Source organism: Megalobrama amblycephala, linkage group LG1 (genome assembly GCF_018812025.1).
Source record: "Megalobrama amblycephala isolate DHTTF-2021 linkage group LG1, ASM1881202v1, whole genome shotgun sequence".
Taxonomy (NCBI): domain Eukaryota; kingdom Metazoa; phylum Chordata; class Actinopteri; order Cypriniformes; family Xenocyprididae; genus Megalobrama; species Megalobrama amblycephala.
The window spans coordinates 45786761-45802484 of NC_063044.1; the positions used below are offsets into that span (position 1 = coordinate 45786761).

The 15724-nt window shown below is 37.3% G+C and overlaps 1 protein-coding gene and 1 long non-coding RNA gene across 2 annotated transcripts in view; one reads left to right on the forward strand and one right to left on the reverse strand.

Moving 5' to 3' along the window:
- abcc6b.2 (ATP-binding cassette, sub-family C (CFTR/MRP), member 6b, tandem duplicate 2) overlaps positions 1-5334 on the reverse strand; it is a 22924-nt gene extending 17590 nt beyond the window's left edge. Inside the window, exons 1-2 of the mRNA XM_048196104.1 lie at positions 5112-5334; positions 707-883 (exon numbers count right to left, since the gene is read on the reverse strand). Of these exons, the coding sequence (XP_048052061.1) occupies positions 707-883; positions 5112-5153 (219 nt within the window). The 5' untranslated portion in view covers positions 5154-5334. The remainder of the gene's footprint in view (positions 1-706; positions 884-5111) is intronic.
- On the forward strand, positions 5305-11990 carry LOC125271840. Its single transcript, XR_007185722.1, has 3 exons — positions 5305-5615; positions 7274-7431; positions 10020-11990. It is a non-coding gene; the product is annotated as an uncharacterized LOC125271840 (long non-coding RNA).
- The last annotated feature ends 3734 nt before the right edge of the window (positions 11991-15724 follow it).

Sequence of the window (15724 nt, forward strand, 5' to 3'; positions counted from 1 at the left end):
ATGAAATCCGATGGCTCCGTGAGGCCTGCATAGGGAGCAGTGACATTTCCTCTCTCAAGATCCATTAATGAACTAAAAACATATTTAAATCAGTTCATGCGAGTAAAGTGGTTCAATATTAATATTATAAAGCGACGAGAATATTTTTGGTGCGCCAAAAAAACAAAATAACGACTTATATAGTGATGGCCGATTTCAAAACACTGCTTCAGGAAGCATCGGAGCATTATGAGTCAGTGTGTCGAATCAGCTGTTTGGAGCGCCAAAGTCACGTGATTTCAGCCGTTGGCAGTTTGACACATGATCCGAATCATGATTCGACACACTGATTCATTTGTGCTCCGAAGCTTCCTGAAGCAGTGTTTTGAAATCAGCCATCACTAAATAAGTCGTTATTTAGTTTTTTTTGGCACACCAAAAATATTCTCATCGCTTTATAATATTAATATTGAACCACTGTACTCACATGAACTGATTTAAATATGTTTTTAGTACATTAATGGATCTTGAGAGAGGAAATGTCATTGCTCCCTATGCAGGCCTCACTGAGCCATCGGATTTCAACTAAAATATCTTAATTTGTGTTCCGAAGATGAACGAAGGTCTTATGGATGTGGAACGACATGAGGGTGACGAATAAATGACATTCCCATTTTTGGGTGAGCTAAACCTTTAACTAGAATTTAGTCAAGTCTTGATGACTCACCGTCTTGGCACAGCAGAGGCTGGATATAGATATGCATCCATTGTCGTAGAATTTGAGGTACAAGCAGTAGAAAGGGGCACAAACCCAGAGATAGAAACAGGGGAACCACACCAGTACTGTGTGCTGGAAACACTTGGTGAGGTCTGGATGTGGTGTGTACCATGTGATGTTCCAGTCCTGAAAATGCAATGTTAAACCATTAGTCCTTGTTAACTTATTACTGTAGTTACTGTAGTACTGTAGTTACTGTATTCTGTAATTATTAACAACTACTTAGGCACAGTTTACAACTTATTAGATTTTGTTCACTCTCTGCACTCATAGTTAATTACTCAATGAACGAAACATAATTCTTAATTTTGCTGAATTTTCATAGATGTTCCCCAGTGTTTGTTCAGTCCAAATGGCTCTGTGTATTTGTGATTTATGTTAGATGTCTTGCAGTGCTGTGGTGTTTGGAAGAGACAAATTGTGTGAAATTGCAGAGAGGTGAAAGGTAAAGCTCCTGTAATAAATCTTCACTGTTTTTCTGTACTTTTAAATATCACTTCATTTGCCAAGTGGGTTTATGAGTATATGTGGATTTGTCTTGTAATCCCAGGAAAAACATCTTTATCTCCACAAAAGTGCACTGATCCTTATTGAGGCAGTGATGTGACATGTCTTTCAAATATTAAAGGTGCATTTCTTTGTTTTAGCCCTAGGAATTAAATAGATTTTTTTCTGATTCTCTTCTGATTGTAGAAAAACCACAATTTCCACAAATGTAATGTACAAAGAAACGAACTGATTTCAAAATTTCACTGTTGTAGACAGATATTGTTTCCACTCAGAAGCATTGCTAGCAGCAGAACACATTGGTTCTGCTGAGAGATAGTCTGAAGTGAGTGTGGTTTTCTTTTAACTCTATATTTAAAGTAAATGTATTTCACAGTTGAAAGCAAACAGGCTTTGATACGTGACAAAAATGCTGATGTGTGCATTTTGAATACATCAAAGTTGGTTTGAAATCATTGCCAAGACTTCTCTCTCAAGCTGAATTTCACAGGCTTGTTCTATTCAGACATCAGTAATTCACACTGTATCTCTTCAGTTATTTCTGGCTTTTCTGTGTTGGAAAATAGGCTGATGTCCAAACGCAGCTGTAGAGCTGTTATGTTACGTTTTTCTCTTTCAAACTTTCTCTGGACTAACGAGAACTTGTTTGGCTGTGGTTATTTCGGCAATGGCACAGCTCTGATAAATACTGCATGCTGGTTGGAAGGAGTCTTGTGGTATGGCAGTATATAAGAAGTGCACCTTTGGCAAGCCACAATGTAAACCCCATATACACCACGAGAAGGGCCATGAGCACCAGGCACAGCTCTGTTTAAGCTTGTTTGCTCATGTACATACAGTTGTCTGATGGAGAAGTTCAACAGATATCTGTCCTATATGTCTTATTTTTCTCCAGTGCATTGTTTTACTCAAAAACTAACATATTTACTCAGCCTTATGTTGTTCTAAACCCCATTTTTCCACACTGTAAACCCTAACACTCAACATAATTGGTCAAAAGTCAAATGAACTTTTATGAGTATTTGGCACTTTGTTTTTATTTCGAGTTCACAGAACTGATATATTTTAAGTAAACTGCACTGTTTCATTGCTTTGAGTTCGATGAACTCTTTCGTTTAATATAGACGAACTTAAGTTTAACTCTAAACTGGGCTGGGATTTTTGTTTACCAGTATGCTTTGCCCATGGCACTCGAAAGGGAGAGTAAATGCTAAAATTAAGTGTTATATAATGTTTTTTTGTGCAAGATTAATGTTTTGTGATAATGTGATAGTGATTGTTATGCTAATTTAGAAGAGTTTCTGTTAATGGGTTTTTGGAGAATTATCATCATGGTGACAAATGGTGCATTCGGCTTGGCTTGAGAGCAAGTATGTTAAATGTTTTATATTGCTGTACGCATTCAGCAAGTGCTATACCATGCTATTGCTTGCAAGTTTTTCTGTATTAGCCAGTTATAACTAGCTAAGTTTCCACTAAGAAAATGTTTAAATTGAGATTACATGATAATTTTAAGTTAAATGTATGAAATAGTTTACTCAAATAAGAGATTTTTGACTGCACTGCAAAAAATGCTGTTCTTATTTAGAGTTTTTGTCTTGTTTCTAGTCAAAATATCTTACAGTTCTTAAATCAAGAAGCATTTTCTTGACAAGTAAAAATTATTTTCTTGTTTTTCTTGTTGAGTTTTTCCTTAAAACAAGCAAAATAATCTGCCAATGGGGTAAGCAAAATAATCTTATTTCAAACCAAAAATAAGATATATAAACTTTTTTTCAGTTTGGATTAAGATTATTTTGCTTACCCCATTGGCAGATTATTTTGCTTGTTTTAAGGAAAAACTCACTTAATTTTGACTTATTTTTCCTAAAAACAAGAAAATAATTTTTACTTGTCAAGAAAATTCTTCTTGATCTAAGAATTTTTAGATATTTGGACTTGAAACAAGACAAAAATTCTAAGTAAGAACAGCATTTTTTGCAGTGTGATTGAAGCTTTTACACTTCAAAAAGGATGCAAAAGCATCATAACAGCATCATAAAAGTCATCCATATATCTTCTGAGGTAATGCAATAACTTTTTGTTAGGAATAGACCAAAATTTAACTTTTTATTCACTTATAATCTTTCCCTGCAGTGATCTGTTCACGGTTGCAACCATATTGTTGAGTTATTGAAGGCTTCAGATCAGATTCATACTGGATTTGTGAACTGGATGACCTGATTCTATTACTTTTTTCTTTTCTTTTTTTTCATTTTAGAGTTTAATTGCTTCAGTCTCTTCACATTCTTCACAAATTCATCGTTTGTGTTCCACAGACGAACTGGAGAGTAAATGACAGAATTTTTCATTTGGGTGATCTGTTTGCTAGATTCTGTTTTTTAGACCAGTATCTAGAACCCTGCAAGTGCAATCCAAACACATGCTGCAGGTTCAAGATATGAGACACTCGATTCATTACATTGTTGTTTTGGCCAGGATATGTCCTCATCTATGAGGGGGTGTACTGTGGTCTGGGCCCAGGAAGGGAAAGAGATTCTCATTCATGTGGCAGTCACAGTTTTCCACAGGGAGCTCAGTGGACACCATCTTCTACCCATCCTGTATCCTTTAAGACTATGTTTGCACTGGTCTGAACCCAATGAAACCACAGTCTCAGGAAGTGATTCAGAGTGGTGTGTGTACCCTTCCTGCAAGTGTAGGAGTACAGACTGCCGGTCAGCACAAATAGGCTAACTTTTAAAAACAGTGATGTTTGGATTCATGTAGAGGAAATTTGTAAGGGTGGCTTGTAGTTCACAAATCTCCAGTCTTTTCTTTAGGAAATGGCCCTTAATAAATGTTCAAAGAATGCAAGTCAAAGAGTGATGCTGTCAAACATTCTTCAGTAGACATTGACCTCTTCATCTCATTCCACACGCTTTCCTGTAATGTCCATTACGTTATGAAAACCTTATTTCCATAAGTTCTGAGAATATTCAAAATGTTTTTGTAATGTTTAGAAACACTTTTCCTAGACGTTCTGAATAATATAAATATATAAAAAATATAAATTATAAAAAATATAAATTTTGACAACTTTCTGATACTGTTCCCTGTTAGCTAGGCAGCAACTCTAGCATTTTAAAATCATCTATGCGTTCAGTTACTTATTGAATGTACATCATCTGGTCCACCATCATTGTGCAATGGTAAATATTGCTTAATTATTAGTGTTTATCATGGAAGACCTTATCGACCCCCTCATCACAGGGCCTGAGACAAAATTCTTGGCTCTGTCACACACACCAATGTCATTACATCTGATTTTAAAAGAGCCTTGTATATTACTCAAAATAAGAGCAACCCTTCATTAATCTTTTATTTATTAACCCGAATTTCAACATTGCACATCTGTAATCGTTAAAAATGTAGGTGAAAGTACAGTTTACATCATGCACTTCACTCTTGCTGATATCAGCTGTTTGAATGTAAACACACTAAGAAATTTAAAGCAAGTGAAAAGCATTTTTTAAACAGTTCACACATTTAACACAGGTTTATGAGTGAGACAGAATAACCATATTAGTGAAGCTTTAAGTGTTGCATTCTGTCCTGCATTCAATCTCAGTCAATGAATCATTGGGAGAAAAATTCATGACTCACCCCAAATGTCTGTTATAGTGTTAAAAACAATGATCACTTCCAAGAATAAAGGGGCCTAAAGAGCAGAAACTGATGACTGATGACATTTTGTGTTCTTTACAAGCATGCAGTTCTTTTTAAGCAACCTTAATATCTGTTTTAATCGGCTATTTAAGTGAGTTTATTTCTCTACACTGACATGCATCGTTCATCTGAGACTCACCCAGAGAGGGTCCAGGCCACTGAGACTGCAGAGGTTGTCCATCCAGGTTACTCTCCTCTTCACTTCCTGTAGTAAATCCCTGCTCCCTGGGTGTCCCACTCTCCTGTCTATGTAGTCTCTATTGGCAAAGTGTGTTTGATAGTAATTGTGCCTGTGTGTGTGTTTCAGCCCCTCTTTTGTAGGCCAGCCTCCTGTCTCCTGACTTGCGTCTCGTCAAAACTACAGTCTGAGACCAGGTTTGTGTAACTGTCCTGTTTATGAGCGCAGGCCTGCCAGGTGGGTGGAAGATTTGGACTCTGTAAAACTACCTTCCCTGCTCTCTTTCGTCGCTCTGGCCCACGTGTGCCGTGGCCACAGTACCACAAACACTCCCCTGGAGGAGTTGAGAGTGCCACAGATGTGGCCACACCCCGCTCTCCTTCAGGTCTTGCCTCTGTAAACTCCTCCAAACCCACCCTTCCACCTTCCAGCCTGGTTTTCAAAAGAAACAGAAAATGATTAATGGTAAGTGTGATTTGTATTCATTAAGGAATGTGAGTGTCATTTTTTAAGATATATATTTATTTATTTATTTATTTATTTATACGGCTGGTGCTAATTGCATTTTGTGTGGGGTTCAGTGGGGCTACAGGTCTCCCTGAAGGAAAATGTGACATTCATTAATTCTTTCCAAAAATATAAGACCTTGGATATGATATCAGAATTTTTTTTTTTTTTTTTATTGAACATTGATGGAGCAACATAATTTGTGTAAAAGAAATGATAAAAGTAATTATAAAAATCAAACATGACCATTTTTTTTTTTTTTTATAAAGCATAAAGAATCAGAACAGTGAAGGAAATTCGGTAACACTTTATTTTACAGTGTCCTTGTTTAATATATTAGTGTAACCGGAAATTCTAATTCTAGTTATAGGAAATAATAATTTTTGAATATTTTGCAAATAACATTTGAATTCATTTGCATTAAAATGTGTAAACATGTGTCTCAAATGTAAAACTTTTATTGTCACACTCAGGAATTATATGAAGCACGTAAATTCATATTTTCAATTCAAGAAAAAAATCATTTAAATCCTTTAAACCTTTTTGGATTCCAAAAAAAATGCATACAGAGTGCTGCATAATGGATTTGGCCATTTATAATTATTTGGGAGGACTTGTCCCCCGCAATGTCTTTGGTGGTTTATGGCCCCTATGTCAAACTTTTTTTGCCATGCAAATGAAATTAGTTGCATTTTATTTTTAATCACAAATGTCTTTTCTCTAAACAGAGGTGTAATATTTTAGGGATTCATTAGCTACATAAATCTGTATAATTTTAAAAATTAAAATTCAATTTTAAATGATTATACCAAAAAATGAATTTATCCATCATTGCACATAGTGACAATTTAAAGGAATAGTTAAATAAAAATTTAAATTATCCCATAATTTACTCACCCTCAAGCCATCCTAGGTGTATATGACTTTCTTCTTTCAGCCGAACACAATTGGAGTTATATTAAATAGCAATATCCTGGCTCTTCACAGCTTTGTAATGGCATTAAATAGTTTTTGAATCTCCAAAAAGCATATACAATCATCATAAAAGTAATCCATACGGCTCCAGGGGGTTAATAAATGCCTTCTGAAATGAAGCGAGATATCCATATTTAAAACTTTATAAACTATAATCACTGTCTTCCGGCAACGCCCGTACACATGTTCACAAGACCCAACGTACGATATACGTAGCTCCTTTTCTCGTATATCAAAATCCCCTGACATTTTTCTTTAAAACTTCTTCGTGACAGGCATTTTGTTTCGCTCTGTCCTCTGCGCTCTGTGTCAGTTGTCACCCTCGCTTATGCTAAACTCATGCACTATTCAATGCCATTACAAAGCTGCAAAGAGCCAGGATATTGTTTAATATAACTTCAATGAAAGAAGAAAGTCATATACACCTAGGATGGCTTGAGTGAGAGAAAACTATGGGATAATTTTTGGGTGAACTAACCCTTTAAGAGAGTTTCTGTCTTTTCAATATTGTTGGCTATAGATGAAGATAAATTATGTTTGTTGTTTTTTTATATGTATGTGTATGTTTGTGTATGTATGTATGTTGTTTTGACTTATGATTTTCTGTATAGTGAACTTGTGAAGTATTATATCTTCTCCAGCACAGAGCTGAGAATGGCTCAGATGAAGCGAGTGTGTCCAGAGGTTCTGCGAGAGGTCAGATCAATTGAAGGACTCTTGAAAAGCAGCCCATCCCTGCCTTGGGTTGCAGAAGCAAGTTTAACTGGATGGCACTTATATCAGCTATTAGAACAACTACGTGAGGAATGCAACATCTTTGTGTGCTGTATGTGTGTGTTTAGGTGTGTGAGTGTAGGCTGTTTTATGTGATTATGTGAAGTCTTTCTCTGTTCTGACACAGAGAATTTGCTATAGTTTGTTTGATTTTATTTGAATTTTTAGAGGCTCTAAAGACTTACAACATTAGCTGTAAAAATGTAAATATACTGAGTCTGAATCCCACTTGTGACCAAATCCTATTTCCCAATCCCATTACCCTCTTATTTCCTGTCTTTTTTCTGACAAAAGGGCAATAAGTAAGAATTTAAAAAAAGATTTTCCTTTTGGGAGAACGATGCTTTAATGAAGCAGTGTAACCAACACACACACATCAAACTGTTTCCTTATTCCCGTACATATGGAGGAATTATGACATAAGCTTCATTCAACTCCGACTTGCCTGTAGACATCAAAACAAACACAGGAATGTTAATGGTACGTTGGAAAATTTATCATCCCTTACAAATGAGAATAGCGGTTGATTGGTAACATTTAATATTCATCTAAACATGTTGATGTGGAGCAAACAACTCGAAACAACCACAAAAACATTTCATTTTCAGTGGAACTTTACTGCTTGTAAGTGTTTTTACAGTGAGACATTGCTCACTATTTCTGTATTCATTAATGGTTACTGTCCCAGCCTGTTTCCACACTTAATGAATAGTCATTTCAGATGACAGTGGAAACTGTTTTTTGTTGTTGTTGTTGTTTGTTTTTTTCAAAAAGAGCTGCAATCATTTTCAGAAAGTAATGGATTTATAGGCTAAAAATTAAAAATGTGTGAACTGATACAGAATGCCCCCAAAATATGCAGATTGTCATATATATGAATCATACACATGACTAGTCAGTGACTTTTCATTATGTAATCACTGGAATTTTCCTCATGATTTATTGTGATGAATACTTAATTGTATGCCAGGGTAACTATACTGCATTATGTTTATATACTGGGATGCATCCATTTAGAGCCAGCATTCTCCAAAGCTCGAGGAGATGATTGCATGCTCAGAGTCACTGGTCTATGCTTTTGGCATTGTCACCTGAAAATGAAGATCACAAAAGTGACATTTGGCTGAAGAATTGCTTTGTGTCTTGAAGTATACTGCAATTTTTCCTGCTGATTTTCTTTATGTGGAGAGACTGTTTTACATGTTAACAGGGATCACTGGCCTTTGGCTTTCAGGTCAAAATAGTCAACAAGAAGTGAGACTCTTTTGTTTTTCCAGTTTTTCTGAACTGCTTGTAAAAGTCTATGGTGCAGCCTCATACATCTGAAGACACAGATGACTGTTGCCTTTGGGACAGGAATAATTTACATGCATCTGCCTTTTGTAGCTCCTCTGTCTGATGATGTTGAGGATAGACAAACATAGAGTGGGTATGCAATGTTGCACAACCTTATTTCTTACCGTAAAGCGTAAACCACAAAAAAGGCCTGGAATATGTTGTGTGGTTGTCAGTTGAATGGTTTAACTTGCAGTCTTAGGATGCTTGCTTTGAATACCTCATTACTGAACACACCTACAGGCCAGAGGGCAGTCAATTCACTTACAGCTCAAATATATTATAGTTATTCCTAATGCTTTCATAATACCTTATAATGTACCCTTATATCATTTGTATGTTCTTGTGAATAATTGTAATGGCAGTTATCATATATAGGCCTAATAATAGGCTTCTCCAGATAAATAGCCATATGTGACCCTGGACCACAAAACCAGTCATAAGGGTCAATTTTTTGAAATTGAGATTTATACATCATCTGAAAGCTGATGAAGTTTTCCATTGATGTATGGTTTGTTAGGATATGCCGAGATACAACTATTTGAAAATCTGGAATCTGACGGTGCAAAAAAAAAAAAAAAAGAAATCTAAATATTGAGAAAATTGCCTTTAAAGTTTTCCAAATGAAATCCTTATCCACTCACAAAAATATTGATATATTTACAGTAGGGAATTTACAAAATATCTTCATGGAACATGATCTTTACTTAATATCCTAATGATTTTTTGCATAAAAAAACAAAAATAATTTTGACCCATACAATGTATTTTTGGCTATTGCTACAAATATACTTAATTAATACGACTTATGACTGGTTTTGTGGTCCAGGGTCACATAGGTGAATAGTTTTCTTGTATACTTGAGCTAAAGTTTCTTGGTTTTTGCTTTCACTATATGGAAAAGAGCAACTTAAATATTCTTTAAAATAAAGCAACACAAGTTTTGAATAACATGAAGGTGAGTAAATGATCTTCATCAGGTTGAACTATCCCTTTAACACTTATAATTCTGAAGTCTTATTATGGTTATACTTTGTATATACTGTGTGTTTTCATGTTTATTCTGGAGCAAAGTCTTGCCTTAAAAATTTCCATTGTTAGTGCAATTCTGTAAACATGAATTTTGTCAAGTCAAAATTATTTGCAGTAGTAACCAACAGCATGCTGTTAATATATAGAGTTTGTATCAGACATTTCTTTAAAAATACCTTTATAATGTGCTATATATAATACAGACTTGAAATAAAGTGTTTCTAAATTTGTCTTTTTTTCCCCTAGAATGAGCTGCATGACCCTCATGCTCTTTCTGTCCTGTTGTTGGACCCTTCTAATGGAACGTAATGCATGAGCACTTCCCAAACCAAAACAGAAGGAGGGAGCAGACAGAGGAATTGTCAGAAACATACAGACAGCTGCCTCCGAGGCCTCAAATGAGAGCTCCGCTGAGGATAACATAAGCGGCCTGTTTGCATAAGATGTTGTGGGAGGTGACTCAATGCCTGTGGGGATGCAGTGAGGAGATAGACTGTTTGGATCCCTGCCACTTCCACACTCTCAATTACAGCATTTGGCTGGACCACTTCTGGCTGGCCGCGAAAAAGCGGCCTCCACCAGATGGGCTGGGAGCAGCAGCCATGCAGTGGTAAACCAGACGCAGATCACCTACACTTCCTCTGGCTTCTCGCGCTGCAGCAAACACAGTCTAGTCAAAATAATGGAGTTCTCAGACAAAGTGTAAATATACTCACATCAGATGGAGGCAGAGACAAAAAATAATTCTTCTCATGAACAGGAAACATACTCATGTCAGAAAACATTTAGGCCTCCGTACACTCCGTACAATCCTGATTAAGCAATATTGTACTGCTGTACTGAACATTAGCCAACATGTTGATATTCAGACCAACAGCACAATTGCTGCAAATGTGATATTGACAGTTCATTAAACAAACAAACTGATATTGAGTGAATATCTGACAAAATTCAGCCAGTTTGTATCTTTTTCTCTGGCCCACCAATGGAAATAGTTAGTGGCTGTTCACACAGAACATGATTTTGCATTCAACTGTGTTGATTTTCCATAGTTTTTCTTTGTAAACATGCGCTGGCCGTTTTTTGACCATTGCACTCCTCTTTTTCAGTGCCTTGTGGATTACACTGTTAAAAACCTAAAAAAACATGTCTCCAGACATTGTGTTCCTGTTTTTTATTTCACTGTGTTTCACGTTTTAAATGCAAAAATTCATTCAGTGTGAATAGCCCCAAATGCTGCTTGAGGACTAATACTAAATCACATAATTTAGGACAAAGCACATGAGATGATGAAATATAATGTTGCTCAACTACACAAGCACATCCTCATGAATTCAGTGTCTTTTATTGTTCCCATTTGTGCTATCTTACTGTAAGTATCCCAGAGTTCATTTCATTACTTGCTCTGTTAGGAGGTTCAAAGTGGGGGATGTGAAAAAATAAAACTTCAAATGCAAGATGGACTGGAAGGATATATTCTAACTTACTTCAAAAGATTTACTCTTTCCTTTGGACTACTTACTAGTAGTTACATTTAACTCCCTCAAAATTCAAAGTAGTGGTCGACTGGTATGTTTTTCAGATGTGGGTTCTTAAATTATTATGATAGTTGGCTTACTGTAATAATATGTTTAAATTATTGACATTAAATACTTCCGCTTCACTAATCAAAACATTTCAATCTCTAAATCTTTATACCACCATAGGACATTTTCTGCTTTCTGACAGATTATTCCACTAACAAAATATGCCTTAAGAGCAAACTGGTGAAACCATTTGAGGATTTACCTCAAAGATGTGTCAGAAGTCTTTACTATAATATGTCCTCATAGTTCATGGTGTGGTGCATTTTACATAGTTTGACAACTCTTAAATGAGCTCTGGATGCTAAAGGTGGAAAATTATTCTCTGGCTAAATCAGTGGTCTTGACACACATTTCTCTCATTATAAGACAACCTCATCTCCTCATAGAATACCAAAAGTATCAGTTGCTTTCAGAAACTGGTGTGTATGCAGAAGATTTACAGGAAATGGGAGCCCAAAGGCAAAAGACTTAGTCATGATGATGGGCCCTTGTTCTTTTCAGAGGGTTTCAGAGGTTCAGAATAAATTTCCCATAAGATTTTAAGACCGTACCAGTAACTGACTGTACAACAAAAGCTATTTCATTTGAACTTATGTCCAGTATTCTGCACATTTTAATGAGCTGTTTCGAATAAAATATGAGTTGCTTTTTGTCAAATTAGTTTTTGTTTGACTTGATTGGTCATTATTTTAAATAAAATAAATTGTAAATATAGCTAAAGGTAATATATTTATTTCAGATATGCTTTTGAACTGGTATTTTAACTAAACTTATTGTTTCATGACAGCTGAAATTGTGTTATTTGCATAATTATAGGCCTATAGCCTATAATTATAACAGCAAAATGACTGCAGGCATTTGCATGCTTTTACAGGTAACGTTCAACCTTTCGGGAAAATTGCGATAAATATTGTGTAAGTGTAACAGTTAGCAACTTGCAGAAGAAAAAGAACAATACTTGTGTACTATGGTTAATTTTAGACTTTTTTGTTTATATATGAGTAGCTTTCATTTTTCAGCAAATCTTTTCATTTAAGAGCAAACCATCACCGTTTAGTGGTCATAGCCTCTTCTGTTTGTTTTTTTATGCTCTCATGTCACAAGAGTGGGAAGACATATTGTGTAACACCATGACAATCAACAAATAGTTCCTAGCATGCCATTGGTGAAAGACATTTTCACAATGTGGCATCCCACCCTCCCCCTCTGACCACAGCTGCCTGTCTGAAACCACCATGCCATGGTCATTGTCCAAATGAAATACACTGGCTGACCTCAAGCCAGACCACATTTCACACCAGCAGAGCCGACAACACTCTTGGCCTCTCTATGGGTAATTTCTTGTATCAACAACAGTCTAGTTTGACACAGTGAAACACCTTGTTCTGACATATAGTACTTCAGCATTTTCCAGTTTTTTAGTGTGTCTGAAATGAGCTGCATTGCTGACAAACAGTGTGATCCGGTGCTGCAAAGAGATTATCTTCCACTTTTTAAATTAGGAATATAATTAGTTATATACAATGGATAAGTATGGCTATAATTGGCTACATATTTCTGTATTATTAAAAAAAAAGAGAAGCAAATCCAGTATAGAGCTATAACAAAATACTGAACACTAAATAAAGTAATTTCTAAAGAATTGCTGCCATCTATTGGCACAATAGCTACATCCTAAGAATTAAAGAGCCACTCAAAAATCCCTATGATTTAATACAATCATAATACAATCATTTAGATACACCGATCAGGCATAACATTATGAGCACTGACAGGTGAAATGAATAACACTGATTATTGCTTCATCACGGCACCTGTTAGTGGGTGGGATATATTAGGCAGCAAGTGAGCATTTTGTCCTTAGAAGTTGTGTTAGAAGCAGGAAAAATGGTTTGACAAGGGCCAAATTGTGAGGGCTAGAGGACTGGATCAGAGCATCTCCAAAACTGCAGCTCATGTGGGGTGTTCCCGGTCTGCAGTGGTCAGTGTCTATCAAAAGTGGTCCAAGGAAGGAACAGTGGTGAACCGGTGACAGGGTCATGGGCGGCCAAGGCTCATTGATGCACGTGGGGAGCGAAGGCTGGCCTGTGTGGTCCAATCCAACAGACAAGTTACTGTAGATCAGATTGCTCAAGAAGTTAATGCTGGTTCTGACAGAAAGGTGTCAGAATACACAGTGCATCACAGTTTGTTGCGTATGGGGCTGAATAGCTGCAGACCAGTCAGGGTGCCCATACTGACCCCTGTCCACCGCCGAAAGCACCAAAAGTAGTGGGCACGTGAGCATCAGAACTGGACCACGGAGCAATGGAAGAAGGTGGCCTGGTCTGATCAATCACGTTTTCTTTTACATCTCATGGATGGCCACGTGTGTCGCTTACCTGGGGAACACATGGCCAGGTTTGCCAACTTTGGGACTTTGGCTGGAGTGAGACTTTGTAAAAATTTCAGTTTGCGCGTGTGCATGGAGAAAATGTTTGGTAACCCTAATTTTAAAAATCAATGTCAGTCCATGTTTACTTGGTATCATTGGGGCGAAATAATTTATTTTATTATTTTGTCAGTTTTGTTACCTGACAGGGTAGCCAGACATTGTAAACATTCGGGGCTTAGCCCAAATCTATATTTGTCCAAAGACATTTCAATTTTCTATTAATAGCTTTACTGACTTGAAAGGAGCTTTTGTTGTCGTATTCTTGTTTAGAAAATGTACAATATTTGACACTGTAATTTGTAAAACTTTGTTGGGTGTACCTCCGCTAGGGGGGTCCGGGGGCATGCCCCCCTGTAAGAAAATTTTGTACATTTTAAGGTTAAATGCATCAATCTGGTGCACTCTGGAAACTCAAAATTAAGAGCTTCAACCCATGTACAGTGTGCAAATTGAACTAAGAAACAGCATTGACTTGTACCTGGGCATTAAAAAGGGTTCAAACATTTTTTTTTTTTTTTTTTTTTTACAATACTTTTTTTTTTACAATACCAGCTAATGCGCTCACTTCTCTTTAAAACACGCAGCACAGACAGACTGTATCTATACTTAATCACTGTCTTTTGCTGTTTTATAAAGGCACAAAGCCATATCACAGTTTTAGTTCGTTGGCAAACGTAGTATGTTTTAAATTTTCAGTTCATTATGAAACGGTGGCGACAGCAGAGGGTCATTAATGGGAAACACTGAATGAATGTATAGCTGATAAATGTGCTAAAGTTGTCATATCGGTTGTTATATAACAAAACAACCGTAAGAGTATTGCGTTGCTAACGCTATGAGAAAACTCCTTTTCTCAAGAAAATAACGGCCATGGTGTGTAAAGCAGAAGCAGCCTGGCCAGCGGCGGAGTGTGCACGATCCGGGAGTGCTGAAGACGTTCTGCGCGGCTTTGATGGGTGCGCGGCCACAAATGGGCGGCGACCGCTTCTTCCAGTGGCAGGAGCTTCACATATCCTTTTTCCTCAGCGCCCTCAACAGCGTTAACTGTACGTACATACCACCGCCGCCGACTTGAGCTGCAAAGAAGCTCTGGCCGCTTTGTCAAAGACGCTTGTCAAAAAGTACGGGGAAGCTTGACACTTTGGCCGCTCTGAGTGCGCGCGCGCGGCCGGGGCTCTCTCTCTCTCTCTCTCTCTCTCTCTCTCTCTGCTCGTGCGCTCTGAAAATTTCATGTTTTGGTATGAACATTAACCCGCCAGTGTGGCGGATAGCCTTTTGAGATTTGCTCGCCAAACGGAAAATCTACCCGCATTTGGCGCTTGGCGGGTGTTAATTTCGGACCCTACATGAGACTATTTTTATTGAGCAATTTAGCTAACGTTAGCCCACATCATAACGCACGTCAGACAACATTTGCAACTATAGTTGAAGTCTGTAACTTAGTCTCGGCACACAGACTGATTAGGCAAGGCTACGTCTGTAGTGACAAGGCTCACCATTTTATTATTTGCTTACCTTGATTGTCTTCCAAACTTTCACACGTGCCGACTCCGACTCTATGTTCCGAACTCTCTGAACTTCTCACACGCAACTGACGTATCAGGTGCAAGGTTTTCAGCCAATCAACGATCAGAGAATACTGCAGTGAGAACGTTGTAGGGAGATGTAACAGCTGTGGGCCTTAAACTCCTCTCCTGTCATTAATACGCTGTGGTCTAGTCATCAACAGAAAGTAACGGATTGAGAGGGGAGAAAAATGGATTTTGGCGTGACATTTCTTGCGTGTGCGTGAGAGCGTGGGATTGATGCTGAAAGCGTGAGTGTCACGCCAGATGCGTGAGAGTTGGCAACCCTGCATGGCACCAGGATGCACTATGGGAAGAAGGCAAGCCGGCGGAGGCAGTGTGATGCTTTGGGCAATGTTCTGGATA